The 23,824-nt window shown below is 41.8% G+C and overlaps 1 protein-coding gene across 1 annotated transcript in view; it reads right to left on the reverse strand.

The window, feature by feature from the left end:
• cdh31 (cadherin 31) overlaps positions 1–23,824 on the reverse strand; it is a 69,252-nt gene that overhangs the window by 35,217 nt on the left and 10,211 nt on the right. The window contains exons 3-7 of the mRNA XM_038806457.1: positions 10,399–10,592; positions 8,460–8,618; positions 7,338–7,493; positions 4,615–4,759; positions 1,653–1,825 (exon numbers count right to left, since the gene is read on the reverse strand). Of these exons, the coding sequence (XP_038662385.1) occupies positions 1,653–1,825; positions 4,615–4,759; positions 7,338–7,493; positions 8,460–8,618; positions 10,399–10,592 (827 nt within the window). The remainder of the gene's footprint in view (positions 1–1,652; positions 1,826–4,614; positions 4,760–7,337; positions 7,494–8,459; positions 8,619–10,398; positions 10,593–23,824) is intronic.

A 23,824-nucleotide genomic window follows, 5' to 3' on the forward strand; every position in this document is an offset into this window, starting at 1 on the left:
ATGTGTCTATCCAGGTAAGTCTTAAAGGTCGCTATCGTATCTGCTTCAACCATCTCAGGCCACTTCCACCCTCTATTAAAAAAAAACTTCCCCCACACATCTCCATTGAACTTATCCCCCCTCACCTTTAACTTGTGCCCCCTTGTAATGGTAATTTCAATGGAAAAAAAAAGTCTCCAACTGCTCAGCCTATCTATACCCCTCATCATTTTATAAACTTCTATCAGGTCGCTCCTCAGCCTCCGTCTCTCGAGGGAAAACAATCCCAATTTATTCAATCTCTCCTCATAGCTAATACCAGGCAACATCCTGGTAAACCTTTTGTGTACTCTCTCCAAAACCTCCACGTCCACGTCCTTCTGGTAGTGTGGTAACCAGAATTGGACACAATGTGGCCTAACCAACGTTCTATAAATCTGTAACATAATTGGTGAACTTTTATACTCAATACCCCGTCCTATGAAGGCAAGCAAGCCATATGCTTTCTTTATCATCATTTCCACCTGTGCTGCCGCTTTTAAGGATCTGTGGACCTGCATGTCCAGATCGGTGTGTCTATGCTCCTGATGGTTCTGCCATCTATTTTATCGCTCCCACCTGAATTGGATCTACAAAAATGCATTACCTCGCATTTGTCCGGGTAAATTCCATCTGCCGTTTCTCCGCCCAATTTTGCAGCCTATATCCTGTTGTATTCTCTGACAATCTTCATCACTAACCGCAACTCCTGCAATCTTAGTATCATCCGCAAACTTGCCAATTAGACCCGCTACACTTCCTTCCAAGTCATTAACATATATTACAAACAGCAGAGGTCCCAGTACTAATCCCTGCAGAACACCACTAATTACAGACCTCCATTCGGAAAAACACCCTTCTACTGCTTCTATGGCCGAGCCAGTTCCATCTGGCTAGTTCACCCCTGACCCTGTGATTTAATCTTTTGCACCAGCCTGCGATGGGGGACCCATGATTCAGTGATGCATCTTACTTTTCTAGCCATTTTATTTTAGACTATAGCTAGCTTAGACTTCTGCAGCGCAAATTTCTAAGCAGTATCTGAAAAAAAAAAATTCTGAAGATGTTGGCCTGCTGGTAACGTCACTGGACTAGTAATCCAGAGACCCAGTCTAAAGCTCCAGGACAAGAGTTCAAATTCCACTATGATGGCTGGTGAAATCTAAATTAAATAATGAATACAATGCAATTGGCCCAGAGGGTTTCAGCTAAGAATAAGTGATCTCGCTAGCTCAAAACCTTGGAATTTCTCCCTACCACACTGAGGGTGTACCTACACCACAGGGTCTACAACAGCTCAAGGCAGCACCACACTACCACCTTCAAAAGTGAAATAAATCCCAGTCCAGCCAACAATGTCCAGGTCCCATGTAAGAAAATATATATATATATATATATATATATAATAAAAAGTGTCAAGTGCTTATAGTTTCCATTATTGATACTTTATAAAATTATCAACCAGACCTTTAATATTGTAGCTAAAGCATATTTTTAAAAAACAAACAAAATTAGGAATGGATGCTTTTTACATGCAATTCCACAGGCAGCTGATTACATCTTAAAAAGGCCTTTAACATTCCAGTGACAAATCGTTCATCTCTGTACAGCAGGCTCAGTTACAGGTCACTCACCTCTCTGTCAAGCCCAGAGTCCTGCACAGTTATTAATCCCGTTATTGCACTAATTGTAAACATGTTGGGTGAAGGCAGTTCAGGTTCTTGACTCAGAATGGAGTACGAAATTAAAGAATTCATGGTACCCTTTTCATCCCCATCTGTGGCTGTTACGGTCATGACTGCAGTACCTACCAAAACAAACATATATTAACTCACACCGATGCGGATCATGCAAGGCCTGACAAGATTGATTTCCCCACAAATGTCGGGGGGGGGGGGGGGGGGGGGGCACTTATAGAAATATATAAAATTATGAGGGGAATAGATTGGATAGTTGCAGGGAGGTGGTTTTCACTTAAGGCAGAATTGGGGGGGGGGGGGGGGGGGGGGGAGGGGGAGAAGGAGAGAGATAATTCCCCCTGCTCTTAATTGACATAGCATCAAGAGAGCAAGTGGGGCTTCAGTTAAATGTTCAATCCCTAGTGCAGCACTCCCTCAGTTAAGCCCAGATTTTACACAAATTCAAGCCTCTGGAATGAGACTTCAATATACAGTCTAATCTGGTGAAAGTACTACTAACCAATCCACTGATGATAAAGGGAGAAAAACAAAAACATATATACTTTAAAATATGGTCCAATAAGAATCATAGTCAGCCCTCAGCATTGCCCCCACTCCGAAAGCAACAGAAAGATGAGTTACGGTATACAAGAGACACTGTGCTGAAACGTTACTGTTATATCACGTTATAGGCAGGGCAGCAGGTGGTGCAGTGGTTAGCACTGGGACTGCAGTGCTGAGGACCCGGGTTCGAATCGCGGCCCTGGGTCACTGTCTGTGGAGTTTGCACATTCTCCCCATGTCTGCGTGGGTTTCGCCCCACAACCCAAAGATGTGCAGGTTCACAGTAACTTCATTGAAGCCTACTCGTGACAATGAGCGATTTTCTATTTCTATTTCTAGGTGTATTGGCCACACTAAATTGCCCCTTAATTGGAGAAAAAAAATAATTGGGTACTCTAAATTTTTTTTTTTTTTTTTTTTATTACGTTATAGTAATATGCCGTTACTCTTTTGCTTATCTCCAAAATGGTCTGATGGTTGTTGTAGTTTTTAAAAAAAATTTGATTACCAAATTATTTTTACCAATTAAGGGGCAATTTAGTGTGGCCAATCCACCTACTCTGCACATTTTTGGGTTGTGGGGGGCGAAACCCATGCTGACACGGGGCGAATGTGCAAACTCCACACGGACAGTGACCCAGAGCTGGAATCAAAACTGGGACCTCAGCGCCGTGAGGCAGCTGTGCTAACCACTAGGCCACCGTGCTGCCCCCTGATGGTTGTAGTTCAATAAAATTGTCTTAAAATTAAGCAAATAACATTTATTGAATAACGAATATAAATATCTATGAGCTTGTTCACTCTTCTACAACTATAACTGATGATTAAGTAACTAAGAAGTAGTATAAATAATGTTTAACTACACGTGCCAACTAAGCTACGTCTCGAACACTCTGCTCACTAGTCACTCCTGATGCGGCGAGGAGGGAATCTCCCGAGTGCAGTTTATATACACGGATCTGGTGCTGCCATCTAGTGGTTATCTAGCACTATAATACAGATGTTAACCCTTTACATACCAGCAGATATACAGATTACTCCAGCTACCATACATGAAGATCACCAAAAATGAAACATATAGGATAGAAGTATGTTAGGCAATTTCAGCCTGGAGAAAATTCTGAGGCAGGAACACCTCAACAGACTCAAGCCCAGATGTGATCTTATGGCTGACAATTCTGCATTTCAACATTTCCCACAACAGTAGAGGTGGGCCCACTGCATTTGTTGGACAGACCCGGATAGTGCTCCCAATGACTTTCAGAGTTAACTCAAGTTCTAGGTGAGGCCTATCATAATTTTCCTCCAGAAACAATTCAGTGGGGCAATTAAAGGCTTAGTACTGTAGCCATTCATTTTAGAGTTAAAACGTAGGAGCATGGGCATTTTTGGCCATGAATGGGTTAAATTAAGCAACAGACAACATCTCACTTTTCAGTTTGTGCTAAATCAAAAAGCTCAGGTCAGGAAAAGCTCAGCATTATTCTTTAAAATTCTAATGAGAAACTGATTAAGTGGAATACACTTCATTGAAAGTTAAACGCTCGTGTGTACCATTTTGCAGGACTTGTATAAATTTTATAATAGGAGATCTTTACATGTGTGGTGGTTATCTGCTACTCTGGTCCTTCTAGGTGGTGGTGACTGTGAATTTGGCAGGTGCTGCCCTAGTAGTCTTGGTGAGTTCTGCAGTGCATCTTGTAGACAGTACACATGGCTGTTACTATGCTTTGTGGTGTAGGGAGTGAATGCTTGTGAAAGGGGTGCCAATCAAGCTGTACCTTAGCTGCTAACATGCATCTCAGGAGTTACAGTGTTACAGAGCCGAGGGCACAGCTCCCTATGTGGGATTCAGCAAAAGATCTAGGCTAACATTCCCAGTGTAGTATAGAGGGAGTACGCCACCATCAGAAAGCATAATTTTTCAGATAATAATATCTCAAATTGACGTATTTTCTACCTTCTTGAGTGGGCATTAAAGATCTGAAAAAAGCAGGGAAGTTAGCCTTGCTGATACCCATCCCTCAATCATCACACAGAAAAATTAAAAATCATAATGACATTGCAGTTTGTGGGAATTTGCAGTGCCCAAATTGGCCACCATTCCCACAACATTGAGAAACAACACGCCAAAGAAAAGTATTTCATTGGCTACAAGGTGCTTTGGGTCATCCCAAGGCCATGAGGCACCTTGCAATTGAAATGCAAGGCCTTCCTTCCCCAAATAATTGAACACAGAAGTGGTGTTGCGGCATCAGAAACAGATCCATTAGAACACAAGAGCAAACTATGATCAGCTAAATGCTGGCTTATTCTGAACTTAGAAATTTGATCTGGAACAGAATCCATTTACCTGTTGCAGCTCCTTCTGAAACATTGCCATAGAATGTTGAAGCGGTAAATGTTGGCCGGTTGTCATTCTGGTCGATGACCTTGACCACTATGTCTACTGGTTGTTCAACTTCAACACCGCTTTCATCTCTTGCAAATGCTCGCAGCTATGCAGAGGGATGAGAACAACGGTCATTATAGTAACTGTAAACAAATTGCAATAAATAACTATATCCTTGTTGTGCGTGTGGTCTAGTTGGTTGCTTCATAATAGTTTGAAATCGATCTGTACTCTTCACCATCAATCCCCCTACAGCAGTAGTAGTATTTTGGTTCGATTCTCAAGTCCACTGAAGCAAAAGGTCATTTTAAAAAGAGTAACTAATGCTTGTGGATAATGATAAAATGTTCCTTAGTCCAAAGAGGATTGAACTCCTGAGATGAAAATTTTAAGTAACTACAAACAGGTATCATGTTTCCTCAATGAGTATCATTTAAGTAGGACTACTGTTCAATTAATTTATAATACTTTACAATAATCTTTATTGTCACAAGTAGGCTTACAATAACACTGCAATGAAGTTACTGTGAAAAGCCCCTTGTCGCCACATTCCAGCATCTGTTCGGGTACACAAGAGGAGAATTCGGAATGTCCAAATTACCTAACAGCACGTCTTTCAGGTCTTGTGGGAGGAAACTGGAGCACCCAGAGGAAACCCACGCAGACACAGGGAGAACGTGTAGACTCTGCACAGACAGTGACCCAAGCCAGAAATCGAACCTGGGACCCTGGTGCTGTGAAGCCCCAGTGCTAACCACTAATTTAAACCCAATTAGCAGCGATAAATAGAAGATAAATTATCATGGGTTGGAGAAAGAGATTTTGGCAACAAATTTAAGCTGCCACTGCCAGTCCAGTGTGTTTCACACTTCAAATAGTTTCATACTTATGCATGTCATTCAGACATCAGAAGATCAGAGTGCCCGACTCAAAAAAGGCTGGCCTGTGACATGAGAGAGTACCTTTAAGAAATGGGTGTTATCAAATAGCTGTAGTGGGTGTACCTTTAAGAAATTAGTGTTTATCAAATAGCTGCAGTGATGTCAGAGTGTGGGTGGAGCTGGGTTTTGGTCTGTGGCTTTTTACTTTCGCTTTGAGCAAAAAGCTGGTGTGTGTCTATGTTTTAGTTTTGTTTTCAGAGTTGAAGCTGCATCCAGCCAAACATTTTGATCTCTCTCTGCATGAAAAGAATGTCTTCAGATCACTTGCTAATTTAAAAGTGATAACTGCTCTCAGTAGAGAATATAAACCTGCTGTCTTTATTAAAGAGGGTGTTTGTCTTATGGATGTTGCTAGGAATAGAGTACTGTATTCTTTGGGGGGAGTATTTGAGTTGATAGTTGCTAAGATGTTTACTGTGTGTTTATAAAATGTTAACTGGATTCATAGAATAAACATTGTTTTGTTGTAAACATACTTTAGATCTCTGCTGCATCACACATGTAGAGTGGGCCCTTGTGCTCCGCACAACCAAAATCTATTAAAAGTTGTGGGCCAGGTGAACACCATAATACACTTTGGTGTTCTCTAAACCTCAGCCCACAACAACCGTCTCAAATTTAATTTAGCATTTCTCTAAAATGGAGCAAAACAGGACTTTCAAAACAAATGTGGAAAACAACCATGTTGAAGACTGATGACATTAAAATAACAAAAAAAGACAAATGAGCAGACATCACAGTCATAACTGTACTTCCAATTGCTGGGCAAATTATCTAGTGGGATAATAAGTGGGAGGCAATTGGAGTTAACAAACCTGGAATTAGACCCGATTATGGTTTGAAGTTTAAAAGCAGCTGAATACAGATATAGGGCAGGAAAGTGGAGCTGATATAGAAGAGTATGAAGGAGTGGATTTGAAAGGTGATATGGACCACTCGTGCTCCTGTTTCTCATCTTTACAATCTACAGTTACAATTATATCGAACAACTGGGACTAACTAGTTGCAGTCCAACCTTGAGAATTAATTAAAATGCTTGTTACTAGAGCTTTATATTGTGTCCACCAATCCGAGAGATCTCAGAAACAAATTGTTTTCCTTCCCTAGCTTGATATTACATTTTATTATACCACGTAGTCAGACTTTTCCAAAAGGTGTCTCACACTGCCACAAATATATCTATCAAGTTCATAAGTGCTTAAAGTTGAACGTAATGGAAATGTTCAAAAACTTCTGGCAGAGCAAGAGTGACCCCACTGTTTATTTTGAGACTCACTTGGAGACTCATTTTGCCCCATCAACATTATCTCTTTCAAACTCTTCTATATATTATGTATTTCTCCTCTCCAACACCAAAATACCAATATCAAGAATACTACCAAACTTTTCAAAGCCCAAGTAACTTCACATTTTCATGTAATGAACTTGCATCTTGAACAGTCAGTTTTTGCTTTGAAGCTCTTCGGTCAGCCTTTGCTGGAGTTCTAGGTTGCAATATATGAATAAACCAATGACCATGGGTTATACGAACCAATATCGTTACTCAGAACTTATCCTACGATTCTGATGTTCCCAGTTAAATGGAGCAGTCCCGATGAGAATCATCAATTGACAGAATGGAAGAGAGAGGATACTTTATTGACATTGCACAATGGTGGATTTCTGACTTATAACGGAGCAGCAAAGATCATTTTAACAATAAGTTACTGCATCACAAGGAGAATTAGAAGTGATTAAACTCACATTATACAAAGGTATGTCTTCTCGGTTTAAAGGTTTATTCACATAAACTTTACCGGTCTTCGACTTTATGGTAAAAACTCCGACAGGTGACTCATCAGCTCCAGGTCCTGAGATAGAATAGAGTACCGTAATTTCCTTTTGTCGACTGGACGCGATCTGCAAAGAATAAAAATCAATTAAAATGAGAACTTAATTTTGAAAGCACACATCTCAAGTCAGAAGAATCACATCAGTGTTGATGAATCTGGCATGGCTGTTGTTTGGGGGGGGGGGGGGAGGGGAAGAGAGAAAATAAGAAAATTGTGTTTTTTTTTTAAAAACAAAAAGCATCAAGGTCTTTCCTCTCATGCTCTCCACCCCACCCCCGCCCCGGTTGGATTTCCCAGATGGTGAGGGTCACCTCTGAATGGTGATAGTGATTGAGAGAAGGCAATTAAATGTGGGGTTGAGGAGCACGCTGCCTCCTCCTGAAAGTAGAACCCTTACATTCTTTGTTGCAGACAATCTCTAGGATTGGTCTCCATGTACAGTCCATGATGGCACTGGCTACCTCAGGGCACACTTATGCTGCAGCCAAGGCCTCAAGCAGGTATTGGGTCCTTCAGATGTACAAATGAGGAACTTTATCACTAACATCAGGCAAGAGTAAAGCTGCTCCTTGTTTGTGCTGTATGGTTTTTGAAGGCCCTGCCTGCTCACCCTTGCCCGTCACCCGAGTGGTGGTATTCCTCAGGTTAAATCATCAGTCAGCTCTCACTCAAAAGGAGGGTGCAGTCTAAGGTCCTCGGGGACTATGGCTACTTTTGTTTCAATTCATGGTTTCAAAGGAATGGCGAAAGAAGGGGAGGCAGGGCAGACTAGTGCTGAAAGAAACTTAGTTGAGAAAAAATACAGCTGATTCATAAATATACAAATTGCATATTAAATTAAGTGAAATGATGTGAGAAAAAAATAAACAAATTAATCTGAAAGCGTCACATCCTCAATGGCGTATTAGAAAATGTTAATAAAAAGTTGACAGGCCCTGGCAAGTATCTTAAAACTTGCGAATGTCCTGTTCAGTAACCTGCATATGTATATAGCTTAGATACATGTTACAATGCAAGGACTGTAAAGACATACCGTCACAATAAACTCAGGAAATGGTCCCATTGAATTTTCTGTATGACTGATTGCAGGAATCACCCACTCTCTCTTCTGCCTTCTCAGTGAAGAATCAGAGGAATGTGGAAATCGTATAATTGGTACATTCTTTGACATATCGTCAGCAGATTCTTTCAACTAAAACACACAAGAGAACATGTGGCAATGGATTCACCTTTTGGGTGAACTATCTTAAAAACTAAGGAAATACTTTAAAGTTAAACACTAAATTTATTTTACAAAGAACATACGAGAATAAAATATTAACATATTACTACAGCTTCTTAATACTCTTAAATCTGGAATGTTCCTCTCCGTGGGTTTCATCCCACAACCCAAAGATGTACAGGGTAGGTGGATTGGCCACGCTAAATTGCCCCTTAATTGGAAAAAGTAATTGGGTATTCTTTATATTAAAAAAATCTGGAATGTTCCTCATCTAAGGTATATCAGTTCATCAAGCCTCATTAAAATTACTGCAATTTTAACAACCATTTCCTTTTCCGGTGCAACCTTTCCTTAGGATTCCTACTACTGAAACAGGTCTCCAATTTAATTTTGAGCAATCTGCCCTTACTTTTCTTTATCCTCTCAAACTCAATTTAGGTCTTCCCAGGCTGTTTCCTTACGTTTGAAAATTTCTGCCTGTATACCTCCTGGAGCAACGCTCCAAGGATAGTTTTTTTTCCCCCCCCACTGCATCATAATCCAGAGGCACCTTTTCGGAAAGTGAAACATATACCCAAACTCTCCCTACCAACTTTCTAAACATGATATTTCCTTTACGCCACTTCATTTGCTCAGCTACCTTCTTAAATGATGAGACAAGTGCCTCTTTAATCCCATTCCACAAACTTTGGAAGGGCTTGCACAAATTTAACCATCTCCCCACTGGGCTTTGTGTTAGAGGTGTTCTCCCCCCCCCCCCCCCCCCCCCAAAAAAAATCTTCAGAACCTCCTTCTTCTATATTGGAGGTGTCCTCTTTAAATTCCAGTCTTTAAGCCAACATTCTCCTTCTTCTTTGGCATTCTTTCTCCATTGTCTGAAATTCCAGTTCCAGCTTATTAAATGCACTCTTCCATTTTCTTTTTCCTCCATTTCAATTTTTTTCACTTGCAACTGAACATTAGCCAATTCAATTAACTCTCCCTGGAGAACGCGGTCACTCTGGTAACCCTTCCAATTTTAAATACTGCACTATCACCTCAACTACGTCTGCTTTCCTCATCCCAGTCGCTAATCCCAAGAGCAAGCCAATTACATGAATTTATTCTTGCTTACTTTTAGAACCCATCAGGGCTAAATCTTTGATCTGGTTAAAAAAAAAGTCTTAACAACCTCCAAAGGCATTTCAAATTCCAACTGATATAATATACCTCACGGCAACTCAAATTCTTTTGTCCAGTACGACTATGTACTTTTTTTTTTAAATAAAGGATTCACATATCCCAATGTTCCAAGGATTTCCAATCCCACAAGAGATTCGACTTTAGTACAATAATCCCAGACCAGTCCGCACTTTATGATCCCAACTGGTGTTACTACTGGACAAGACAGATCCCAGGGTGAAACTTGGCTTGATAGATCCTGGATGGGATTCTCCGTCCCGGCAGCCAGCCAATGGGCATGAGCGTGCTGCCGGTAAAGCGGAGAATCCCGCCCCCTTAACTTTCATTTTTTATTTAGAAACATGGAGGGCGTCTACTGAACAGTCACAGCCATAGTGTAATATTGTTAGTATTTTCTTGTTTAATAAAAGTTTTATTCTTTTGTTATTAGCTCACTAACCTATGGCTGTGACTGTTCAGTAACTTTCTGCAGTTCCCTCTCCCATGTCCAATTTTTCCTGGCAGGCTGCAATATGTACTTAAGTGCTACGAGTTATTTCGGCAATTACATGAAAAATAAACTTGTTACCTTTTCTCCATTTATTAGGACTTTAATGATAACCTCCCATTTCTCTTCAGCCTCGTGTACAGTAACAACAAAGTTTGCTTGGTTTTCTTGGAACACTGACTTTCTAACATGAACTCTTCCATTGGAATCCACTTGGAAATGAGGATCATCAGTTTCGAAAATCACGTTCTTATGTCCACTGCAATTAAAGTTAACTGTAAATAAAAACAAAAGCCAAGTAGTTTATCAGGCCAAATCCTGCAGTGAATGAATCAGTTGAAAGGATACACTTCCACTCTAATGGCAATCATGAATTATAACATATTCCTATCTTTTATGTGGACTTTACACACTTCTCCCTCACCTATCACATCATGAGATACAAATTGGTAGAGACTATAGGATGAGTGGGGGCCTTTGGCTGGCACGAGCTGGTATGAGGTGTGAGGGGGATAGGGCTTAGAGGGCCTAATATGTAACAAAACAACAGGGACAAAGTCTTAAAGAATGGCAAGAGTCCTTCCTGTTTATATCCTTTGTTCCCCTCTGCTTTTCTTTTATTATTTTTGGTATGTGGACCTACAACCAGAATGTGCCTTCAAGCAGCGGACTAGAGCTGAAGCAAGCTGCTAGTCAGGACAACGTGTTCCAGGTTTTGTATTTTGGAGAGGCGAAAAGAAACTTGTGGTACCGAGTGAATCGTAGAAGCCTGTTTTGGAGGAAGTCGGTTCTATTGGCTAACTGGCAACCGGTGGGTTAGTCAGGGACCATGTTCTGCCAATGATTGGTTCCTACATGATCCTTTCGAGAAAACTGCACAGAAGTGATTGGACCTTGGAAGAGAAAGGGACAGTCTCTCTCTCTCTCTCTCTCGAAGTAAAGAACAATTGTTCCAAAACCAGAGTGCGTCCAGCACATACTTTGTGTAAACTTGAACTAATCCTGAATTTATAGATAATTAGACAGCCTTGCTGGAGAAAAAAAACCCATCTCATATCTAAAAGGACAGAAACGAAAGCTCGAAATCCAACAGGACATTAATTAGAAGCCACTCTCGTGATCAAATATCCCTCATCATTTTATTTCTCTTAATATTTTCTTTACTTCTCAAACACTTATTCCCCCTCTGTATGTATATATATAATATAGAGAGTGGGAGTAGTTAGAAAGGGGGGGGGGGGGGGGGGGGAAGAAGAGAATTGGGAAAGGGGGTATGAGATAATCAGTTAAATTATAATGCTGTGCATAATAAGTTGTTTGTGTTAAAGTTACAAATTTGGTGACTGACGTTTATTGAGCTCAGCCAAGGACCTCCGGTATTTTAAAATAACATCCAATTTCACTGGTAATAATAACCTTTATTGTCACAAGTAGACTTACATTAACACTGCAATGAAGTTACTGTGAAAGCCCCTCGTCGCCACATTCCGGTGCCTGTTCAGGTACTAGAGGGAGAATTCAGAATGTCCAATTCACCTGTTATGACTCCTGGTCAAGTGGGGCTGGAATTGCCCGTGCACTGTCCCAGGGTTTTGTGACAGAACCAAGGCGGGCCTTTTAACTAGCGCACCTCGCCAGCCCCTTTGGTCACTCCAATCATCGTCAGGGTGCTGGGCCTGACTCCATCCAGCATTTGTCCCCTCTCTCCTTCTTCCTCTCTCAATTACATCTTGCTTTCCCTCATTCCCATAGAGTCTCTATAGTGGAGAAGGCAGCCATTTGGCCCATCAAATCTGCACCGACACTCAAAAGACCACCGCACCAAGTCCACTCCCCTGCCCTATCCCCGAAACCCCACCTAACCTTTGGACATGAAGGGGCAATTTAGCATTGCCAATTTACCTAACCTACACATCTTTGGACTGTGGGAGGAAACCGGAGCACGTGGACAAAACCCACGCAGACACGGGGAGAAAGTGCAAACTCCACACACCACCACACAGTCACCCAAGGCTGGAATTGAATCCGGGCCCCTGGAGCTGTGAGGCAGCAGTGCTGACCACTGTGCTGGCCCCTTAAATTCTACCTCTTGCGGCTGTGGGATTTGAACCTATGGCCCCTGAGCAGTAGTTGGGGATTACTAAATCAGTGACATTATCACTGTGCCACCATCTTTTATTTGCTTCTGCATTATTTTACACCGAATTAGATATTCAAATTTATATTTCCTACTCTGCTTGGCTCAGTGAGAATTCTTATATCTGATTGCTTCAAGAACTTGGCAGTTGCTTTCCCTGCTCATATCCACCGCAGATCTCCTTTAGGAGGATGCTGTGTTGAAAAGACACTCCAGCAACTCCAAGCTGCTGCTCAAAAGGTCTATGGGCAGATGGCGAATGCGAATGATGTTCTTTTACCAATGGCCACAAAATCCAGGACCCCTCATTTTTTTGACACAGAATTACCTCAATTAAAAAAGGAAACATGTTTAACAGCTTTGTTTTAAAAATTAAATTTGGAACATTAGAGTTGCCTTTATTCAAAATAGAAAATTCCCTCTTTCGAATTCAAATCACTGACATGTGTGACATTTTAACTCATTCAAAACCCATTCACCTACAGAGGTAAAAATTGGGCCCAAAATTTCCAAATCTTAACACACACACTCTCGTTTTGAACCACTGTTACCAGAATTTACAGGGCAAGTCAGATATCCATCCTGCTCATTTTCCCTCTACTGGTACAGCGAGCTCTCTACAAGTTTTTGAAAAACACAAATCAAGATATTCAGGAAGTGGGGAATGTCCAATATATTTGCTACCTAGTTAAGTTTGCAAATGCCTAAATGTACCATAGTGCTATATTTTTCTTAAATTTCTATTTTACAAACCAGATACAAATCAATAATGTGCCATTATGTTGTTCATTATCTCATATTGCAGCCAACACTCCATGGCAACTACGTTTAGGTTACTTTACAATTAATGTTTGGATGTGGTCAAAGTCATAATACTTAGTCAGATACAGCAAGACCTTGTAAGTGAGCAATGCTAAATTTGTAAATGAAAAATGTGAAGTAGTTAATTTGGACTTTCACACATTAGACTGTTCATTAGCACTGTTTACTTCCCAAGGCTTATTTTCCAATTTCATCTGTCCTACTTCTGGATAACAATTATTTGGATTTAAATTTACCTATGGAGGAGGAAATGATACTGAGTTAACAGAAGTAGTTTATCGAGTTGATCATTGTACCTTGGAACACTTGTGGCTCTCAGTTCCCATTTTGATACCACAATATACAAACTTTAGGCAAATGGAAAACAAAGATTGAAACACAATTAGTTTTCTGACACAGCAAGGCGGGCCTAACTTCATCTACGCAAGGTAGGAATGTTTTTTGCAAAATGAGAAGGTACATGGCAGACTTAATCCTGTCAATCTAAGATCACAGGGTTAAATATATTGAGTTTCAATAGTAAATAGGTCAGATCTGCTACGTAATGCAAAGATGTTTTTCAGGAAATAGAACAATTATAAAAATTACATGTGGACAAGTCAAAAGCAATGTCATTTATATCCAAATATTGTACGCAAATGGATTTTAAAAAGCTTCAATTGTGTAATTTTGAGAGTCAATAGGATTTCATAAAATCCCAATGCATGGGCCCCGATAATCTCTAAAAGCAGGTTTTATAATTTCAAAAGCAGGTTTTATAACTATATAACCCAATCTAAGAAGAATAGAACTTCAAAACTTTAAAAAAGGTAAATGATACCAGTTTGAAATCTCACTCATCAAGGGCTACTGAATGACAAAAGTATAGCCAACTCCAAAAGTGCAATATGACACCCAAACAAGTCCAAACACAAAAGAGGGAATATTGAGAAAACACTGAAAACGTCTGCACCTGCATAACCTTTGCTAACCCCTATCCAGACTTTAAAAAAAATAAGTGAGACACATTAATTGAATGGTCCTTTTTGTAAATTCTCTGGGGAATTTGTAGAAATGCACAAAGAACTTCAAAATACCAATACATCACATGGACATTTACTCAAATATCGGTAAAATGTCCCTACCACGATGTACAAGTACATGCAAGTGTGAAATGAATTATTACCCATCTTAGCTTCTAGAAGTTACACTGACAAAGTTAAAACAATTTTGATGATTAAATTAATTGTTTGGATTCTTTATTTTTACTGAAGGTACTTGTAGCATTGGAAATCTAGGTTCAGGTAGGATACAGTCAGCTTTTTCAATGCTCATCGAGCGGCTGGTTCATCTATTTCCAAGAGCCGGTGCAGACTCGATGGGCCGAATGGCCTCCTTCTGCACTGTAAATTCTATGATTCTATCAATAGTCTTCGATAACATATGCAAATTATACAGATGATGACCAGGACTGACATTGGCTCTGGTGATATCACGTTGACCACTATATTATTACAGCAGCAACGCATAAAAGCGGTCACCTTACAATAATACTGGAATGGCCAAGAGACAGAAACAACACACTTATTTTGTTCTGTGTGGTCTTCAAATATAGCACTTTGCCCTAACTGTCTGTCTGATGTGACTCTCATTAAACTAAAGTGCATTCCTCAACTTAATAATTCGGTACGGCCACTTATTGGACATGGCGCTGGACCAGCAAACAAGGGGTCATTATCAAATAATCATGGCAAGTTGGGCTAGTACACACGCACGCTTAAAGGAGCTAGTTTACAACTTCGGTCCCTCTACCTCAATCCAGACTGTCCTACCTGTAACTCTCGTCTCATGGCACGTGCAACTAAAAGTAGGCAATAAATACTCCCTTTCCACCGCCACCCACATCACAGAAGTAAAAAGACCAAATCCATTATTTTGTTTAAGTTATGTTTTCAAAAGTTTCCACATCCAATACCCTTCCATGTATCATATAATAATCTTTAGTATTGTGACAACATGCATTTGTCACAAAACCCCTTTAAACTGCTTCATGGGTTACAGCTACCTTTGTTCAGCATGACCCCTCCCTTTCCAGACAACAATTATGCCATTATAAAATCAAGTTGGCACCAGATCTGTGCCAAGTTCAGAACACCAGTATTCCTTTTTGAACCATCAATCACTGAATGCCTGCTAATTAGATCAATGAAAAGTAGACTCACTGCAGACTTGCTCTGTGTCAGTGCAAGTTTAACAAAAAGGTACTGACAAAATGCCAGCTTCATTCACATTTTAAAAAGAGAAATCCGCCCTAATACTGGCCTCTTATTAAAAATATTTTAGAATATGCTTTGATGGAAGGTGGTGGCACAGTGGCATTATCATTGGACTAACAATCCAGAGAACTAGGGTACCGGGGGCACCATTGCAGATGGTGGAATTTGAATTCAATATTTTTTTTTAAAATCTGGATTTCAAGAGTCTAATGACCATGAAACCATGGTGATAAAAAAAACATCTGGTTTCCAACCTGCCGTCCTTACCTGGACTGGCCCACATCCATTCCCAGATCCACAGTATGTGGTTGACTTAATGTCATCCAGTTCAATTTGGGACAGGAAATAAATGTTGACCCAGCCACTGAATGAAGATTTTTTTTACAGCAGTTGGATTAAAGTACATATGTGGCCCACTTTCCCTCACATCTTAGAATATTGCAAAAGGCAGATACATTTAGCCCAAGTAGAACTGCAATAGCAGTAACCTTTGGTTCATTTGTTAAACCACCAACTATAAAACAAGAGTCAGTCACCACAGGCCAGAGACAATGGTTCCTGCACTTTGATCAGGAGATAGGTGAAATCTAAAACTGACCAAAGGCTAAGATTTCCTTTTGGGGCTGACAGGGACAATCCTGTGGAAATTGTGTTGTTCCTCGTGACTTAATAAAGCTCGTAGTCTCAAATGTGGAGAAGATGCTTTATTGTGAATTCGTTCTCTCTTCAGAGCTCTACCTATGGCTACCTTCAGTGCTACTTGCTGCTGTGTGTGTACAGCTACCAGTTCTGCCTGCTGTGAAGTGTGTCCTCACTTCCTGTCCCCGTCTATTTATATGGCTCTCCCGTGCCCCCTCTAGTGTTTGCTCAGTTGTATTGCATCTAGTTAACTTGTGATCACCACATCCCCCTTTTTCTCTTTACATATTTTCTGTACATCGTTAAAGAACATTGTACATCCTGTCCCTCTGGTGTTTGGTCAGTTGTTTTGTATCTAGTCAATCTACGATCACCACATCCCCCTTTTTCTCTTTACATATTTGCTGTACATCGTTAAAGAAAATTATAGAAAACAGTTACTTATGATATGCGTATCTATACAGGTGATGGTGCTATTGCATATTTTACAAAGCCAATGTATTTATATGTCCAATCTTAATAAAAACATTTATGAGTCCAAACTTGATGAATTTGTTCAGAGCTTTTTTTCTTTTTGTTGTTGATGACGTGGTGATATTGATATTGCAAGTCCGCTGTGAATGTTGTTGGTGTTCCTTGTTATTTTAAGTACCCAATGCATCATCCCGAGGTGTTTGCATGGTCACCTCACTGATGTTGACTGGCATGGACTTTTTTCTGTGCGTGTGGTATTGATTTATTGTCTCATCCGCCTTGGATGCTGGTGTGCTTGCTCGTTCTGGAGCAGACGTGAGTTTGTGCGACTCGTTGTCATCCCATGACATGTTTGTAGTCTTGTCATCGTTTTGCAGTGTGCTGTGGTATTGTCCTTCATGTGCCGAGTAGTACCGTTGTGTACAAGTCGTTGTTTCATTGCTGTTGTTTCTGTCGTTCCTGTTTTTGTTGTTTTCGTTGCCGTACTTGTTGCTGTTTTTGTCGTTTCTGTCTTTGGTGTTGGCACTGTCGTTGTTGCTATCTTTGTGCCTGACTTTGTTGTTTGTCTTGTCGCGCTTCATGTTGCTTTTGTTCTTTCTGTTGTCGTTCTCGTTTCTGCTGTGCTTCTTGCTATTGTTGTTGGTCTTGTCGCGCTTCATGTTGCTTTTGTTCTTGCTGTTGTTTGTCCCGTTTCTGCTGTGCTTCTTTTGACTTTTGTTTTTCTTGTTATACTCTATTCGTGTCCCGAGTGGATAATTTGAGTCATTGAGCATTTCGTCTCGAGAGTGGTGCGAATGATCTGATGTTGCATCGGTGCAGGTGACATCAATCATTTGTGGAGAATTGGATTCCTCATCTTTGCTTTCTTGGTGCTCCTTTTTTTTTGTGGAGAAGATGCTTTATTGTGAATCGTTCTCTCTTCAGAGCTCTACCTATGGCTACCTTCAGTGCTACTTGCTGCTGTGTGTGTACAGCTACCAGTTCTGCCTGCTGTGAAGTGTGTCCTGACTTCCTGTCCCCGTCTATTTATATGGCTCTCCCGTGCCCCCTCTAGTGTTTGCTCAGTTGTATTGCATCTAGTTAACTTGTGATCACCACAGAAATGTTTTTTTAAATTACTATGCTGTCTCTTCTAGCCTTGTCCCCAGCAGTTTTGGTCCAGTGGAGGTAGGGAAGAAAAATAATTCAGTTACAACAAGACTGGCGCATCAAGACTAGTACAAAAACCATCATACGATCCTGCCTCCCATCCACTGACTCCATTTACATCTCCCGCTGTCTGGGGAAAGCGGGCAAATCCTCCTTCCCCCCCCCCCCTCCAACCCAGCTTATTCACTCTTTCAACTTCTTCCATCAGGCAGGATACAAAAGTCTGACAACACGCACGGACAGACTCAAAAACAGCTTCTTCCCCACAGTTACCAGATTCCTAAACAACCTGATTAACACTACACCCCTGCATGCTTCACCCGATGCCAGTGTTGGTGTACCTTGTGTTGCCTATGTATTTTCGTGTACTTAATGATCTGTTGAGCTGCTCACAGAAAAATACTTTTCACTGTACATCGGTACACGTGACAATAAACCAATCCAAAACCCAAAACAGAGCATGTATATTTTTTATTTGTAGATTGATTGTGTTCTAATAGTGCAAAGATGTACTTCACCCGAAAAGGTTTCACTGTGAACAGAAGGAAGGAATCAATAGAACGGATTCATCAGTTTGAAGATCATTACAGCAATGTCTTTAAAACTTAAGCCCTCTAATTTTCTTCCCACACCCACAGATCAGTTCTCTTGAAAAGCTCAAGGCACCGAGATGTACAAGGACAGCAATTATTTTGCCTCACCCTGCGTTAAAACAACCAGAACTGGTTTTTCAGCCTCAGGCGTCCTGCTTACACAGCACAGCATTCCAGCCCAGGCACGCCCAGCGTTACAGGTATCAGGAAAAGCCATCATTTTGGCAGACAGAGCAATGAGCTCATTTCACAAACTCAAATCAACCACCACCATTTATCAGGTGGAATTACCTAATTGTCAGTCAGTAGCTTGAGAACTGCTGACATTTAGTCACCATGCATTAGAATGAGGTTTGCACACTCTAGTAACCAAGTTGTCACTTGGTTTGTTTTCATTTACTTCGGCTTGTGGCTAAAACATCCAGAGTCTCAAAACTCGAGAAAAATTTTTGTTTTGTGGAATATTTGATACCAGCAGATAATACACATTCAATTGTTCCCATGCAAATTCTCTTATGAATTTGGGTTACCTCAAGTCATGTTAGTTTAGTGCTGGGGAATGAAACATGATCTATTTCCATGCCAACATGAAAACACAAAATCCATTTGACAAACAGCCAGGTATGATGAGTTTGGTCTGAAGCTCTTACCAAATTAACACTTTACAAAAAAAACCTGGAAATATTTCAGGATGTAGAATGGAGATTGAGTTATTAGTGATAGGAATGAAAACCTATTCCCAAGTCAAAATCCAATCTCCTGTTTAATCTTCCCCCATGCCAACTCTGTAGTGAATTCCCCTCATCTGTTACATTCTCTTCAAAACTCTGCCCTGGAAAGGAGGGGCAATGAATGGAGGATTTTAGGCATATTGGATTCTACATTTTGGGCAATTCAAGGTCTAAAAGCCTGGAGCTAGTGTGCTTGTCTGCAGTGGCCCTGCTTTTAAAAAAAGGAATCCTGGTTTGGCGTGCCTGGGAGTTTTTCAGAGCCAGACGGTGAAATTGACTAGAGGAATGTGTTCTTGAGTCTGGGCTAATGCACTGTGGTCTGTTTGGGGGTCAGTCCTGGGGAGTTAATGTTATTTCAGTCCCAGGAAAGTTAATTTGTTTTCAATTTGGGGCGATGTCATTGCTGGGTGGAGTTAAGAGATTCACAGAGACATTTTGAGAAAGCTTTTTGGAGAGAGTTGAAGTCTGATGTGGCCACCCTAGTTTTGACCACAAGCAAAGGCAGTTTTCTCTCCCACTAGAAAAGCAGATCAGTCTTGTCTGAAGACAAGAAAGAGGCTGAAACAACCCATTTGAAGCAGCAATTTGAAGACATTCAGCCAGAGTCTGAAGGAGATGGAAATCTGTTCTGTGAAACAAGTGCTGCACTATGCTGATTTTAAGATGGATTGAGAGCTGTATGTTTCTTTTCTTGTTGTTTAATGGGGAATGGAGTCGGATTGTTTAAGGGGTAATTATAAGCTGTTCTTTTCAGGTGTGAAGTTAAAGAGTTTAATATTGTATTCATTTTTTTCAAAATGTATTTTATTACAAACATGTATCAAAACAGGTTACAGCAAACAAACACCCCGGGAAACATGCTTCCCAACAATCAACTATAGAGGCTGTACAGGTTTTTCCTCTTTCACCACCCCCTCTCCCGCGACAAACAGCCCCTCAAACATGGTCACAAACATCCCCACCTTTCCTCAAACCCCCCCTGAAGAGCCTCTTAACTCTTATGAACATCTTCTCAAATCACAGGAAGTCGTACAGGTCACCCAACCAAGCCGCTACGCCCAGCGGTGATGCCAGCCGCCACTCCAGCAAAATTCACTGCCGTGCAATCAGAGAGGCAAAGGCCAAGACATCGGCCTTCCTCCTCTCCAGGAGCTCCGGCTTCTCTGGGACCCAAATATCGCCACCAAAGGGTCCGGATCCACCTCCTCCTCCACTATCTTGGCTAAGACTGCTAACACTCCCGCCCAGAATCTTCCCAATTTTCTGCAACCTCAAAACATGTGCACGCGAGTCACTGGCCCCCACCCACACCTCTCTCACTCACCTGCTACCCTCTGAAAGAACCCATTCATTCTCACTCGAGTCATATGCATCCTGTGCACCACCTTAAACTATATCAGGCTCATCCTTGCACATGAGGAGATCCCGTTTACCCTATGCAGTGCCTCACTCCATACTCCCCAATTGATCTCCCCTCCCAACTCCGCTTCCCATTTCTCTTTGAACTTCACCACCCGCTCGCCTCACCGCTTCCCCAGGCACTTGAATATATCCCCAATTCTTCCCTCCCCTTCCACATCCAGGAGCAGCAGTCATTCCAGCAGGGTGTATCCCGACAACCTAGGGAACCCCCTCCAGACCTTTTGCACAAAGTCCATAACCTGCAGATACCTGAACTCACTCCCCCTTGGCAGCTCTACCCTCTCCCTTAGCTCCTCCAGACTGGAACCCTTTCTCCAAATACAGATCCCTCACCTTGACAAGCCTACTTCCGTCCACCTCCTGTATACACTAGTCATCACCCCTGGCTCAAACTCATGATTCTCGCACAGCGGCATTAGCACCAACATCCCTTCCACCCTAAAATGCCTCAACGGATTCCATATCTTCACTGTGGACTACACCACCGGGCTCCTTGAAAACCTACCGGGAGCCATTGCTGCCGTCACCATAGCCTTCAAACTAGACCCTTACAAGATTCCTTCTGCATCCTAACCCACTCTACACCTTCTCCTTCCCATCACCACCATTGCACCTTGTCCACATGTGCCGCCCAATAATAATGAAGCAAGTTCAGCAATGCCAACCCCCCTGCTGCCTCTGTAATATTGTATTCATAATGAAGTTTTGTTTCAAAATACCAAATCCTATTTTTCCAGCCAATGAATCATTCTTTTTGCACAGACTTATAAAACAAACCAAAAATATTGGGGCTTTGGTCCAGTATCCTCGCCACTTTTGGGGTCTGTTCTGGGATCGTAATAGGGGAAAGAGGGGGCAGTGGTGTACTGAACCCACTGTTGTTCTTTGAAAGAGATATAAAAGAGTGCAAGAAAAATACAAGCATACATTTACCCAGAAACTTGCTCCCATTGGAAAAAGAATGCTTGAGGAGAAACCAAAACATTGAAATAAAACAGAAATGCAGGAAATGTTCAGCAGTTCAAACAGCATCTGTAGAGAGAGAAAAACAAGAGAATATTTTGGGTCTGTTACCCTTCATCATAACCATTCTGATGAAGAGTAACAGACATCACTAACTGCTTCTCTCCCCACTCCGAGCATTGCCAGCACCCTCCGTTCTGGGATCCAGCCCCTCTGTATTTTGCCTTTTGCAGGACGTTACCAAAGTTGCCCACACCGACTCCGGTTCTTAAATCCACTATGGTACAAACTTAGTTGTACAAATAAAACTGCACCACCAAGTCTTCTAGTGACTTCCACTTTCCAAACAGAAATATACCCACAAAAAGTTTTTAACATTGGCAATTCATTTTTTTTCTTTTCTTTCTAAATTTAGAGTACCCAATTAAAATTTTCCCAATTAAGGGGCAATTTTGCATGGGCAATCCACCTACCGCTTGGGTTGTGGGGGTGAAACCCACGCAGATACAGGAGGGGGAATGTGCAAACTCCACACGGACAGTGACCCATGGCCGGGATTCAATCCCAGGTCCTCAGCGCCGTAGGCAACAGTGTTAACCACTGTGCCACATGCCATCCTAACATTGCCAATTCATAAACAATGGCTCACAATCAGAAAGGTGGCTCGCAAGTGCTAAAAACACCAGATCTAAATTTCAACCAGACAGGAGTATCTTAAGAGGAAATGAGGATAGAGGGGCAGGGAAAATCAAAACTTTAGGTCTAGGCAACTGACAGTATGGCCACTAATAGCGGAGCAATTACAACAGTGGATGCATCAGAGGTCAGAATTGGAGTAGCACAGAGATCTCAGAGTTGTGGGATTGATGTAGTCTCCAGAGATAAGGATAGGACAAAGGAATGATTTGAGGTGAGAAAGCATGACGGAGGTTTCAGCAGCAGATAAGCAGAGCTGGTAATGTAACAGGGGTGCAACTAAGCAGTCTGTATGATTCAGATGATAGCAGGTCGGTGTTTCAGCTCTGCCTCAAGCAGGATGTCAACAGTTTAGCTGGCAACCAGGAGCAATGTTATGGAGCTTGCGGCAGGACAAGGACAACGGGCACAATTCAGCAGACATAAACAAATTCCGCTTTCAGGCAGATCTGGCGGGGTGCTTCTTGGCGGCTGCAGCGCCGAGATTCACCCCGCTATTCACCGGCACTTTGCCAGTTTTTTGGGCCTCAAGAACAAAGAAAATTACAGCACAGGAACAGGCCCGTCAACCCTCCCAGCCTGCACCGATCCATAGTTTCTCCCCATAGAGGCCACACTTTAGTTGATTTCCTGCACTGACCGGCTCCTCGTAGATCGGGGTGTCATTTGGACTGGCTGCCCTGATCTTCTCCCCTCAAGGTAGCACCGTTAGGATACGCAGGTGGTAGGGGGGTGCCAGAGTACTATCCTGTCCCCAACCACCCGGGGGTCTCTACTGGCCTTACAGACCCCCCATCCCCAAGGTGCAGCTACACTTGGTCTGCATTTTTGGAAACCAGTGCCAAGCAGCGCCCGTTCGAGGACTAATGCCTCATTCAAAATACTGATCTGAATCACAACCAGCGAGGGAATGATCCACATCATGCCAGGTGGAGAGAGTTGTGTGACTCGCGATCAGCCTGACGCGGAGCCCGATTTGGGGTTCTTGTGGGATTCGCCCATTGTGTCCAGTGGCTGAATCGTGCCCAACTGCTTTAATTACTCATGTTTCAGCTGGAGAAAATTGAAATCTTGTAAAATTGGATATTTGTCAAACTTTCTGCTGCACAGATGCAGCGGCAGAGTGGAGAGAGATGATTAACTAGAAGTGCTGGACATTATTACAATATCTGTAAAGAGGCAAGGCGCAATGTAGATGAGGAGATAAGAAGTCCAAGGATAGATCTTTTGAATCTAGGAGTCTCCAGGGATACGAGCAGGAAAAGAAGCCATTGTTGGAGGTGCTCTTTGATTGAATAAGCATTACTTGAACCAGTGGGGATAATACCAATGAGAGGAAGAACAGTGGAGGGGCCCTGGAAGGGATAGCATGGCTGACCATGTCTACATCTGCAAAGGCTTCAAGAACGATGAGGATATATCGTCAGAGGATGGCATTTTTGACTAGGGCCATTTTGGTGCCGTACTGACAGAAACCTAATTGGAACCAAATATAGAGCTTGTGGGGACAATACAATCATAGAATTTATAGTGCAGAAGGAGGCCATTCAGCCCGTCGAGTCTGCACTGGTCCTTGGGAAGAGCACCCTACCTAAACCCATACCTTCACCTGTATCGTAATCCCAC

Source organism: Scyliorhinus canicula, chromosome 9, assembly GCF_902713615.1.
Source record: "Scyliorhinus canicula chromosome 9, sScyCan1.1, whole genome shotgun sequence".
NCBI lineage: Eukaryota > Metazoa > Chordata > Chondrichthyes > Carcharhiniformes > Scyliorhinidae > Scyliorhinus > Scyliorhinus canicula.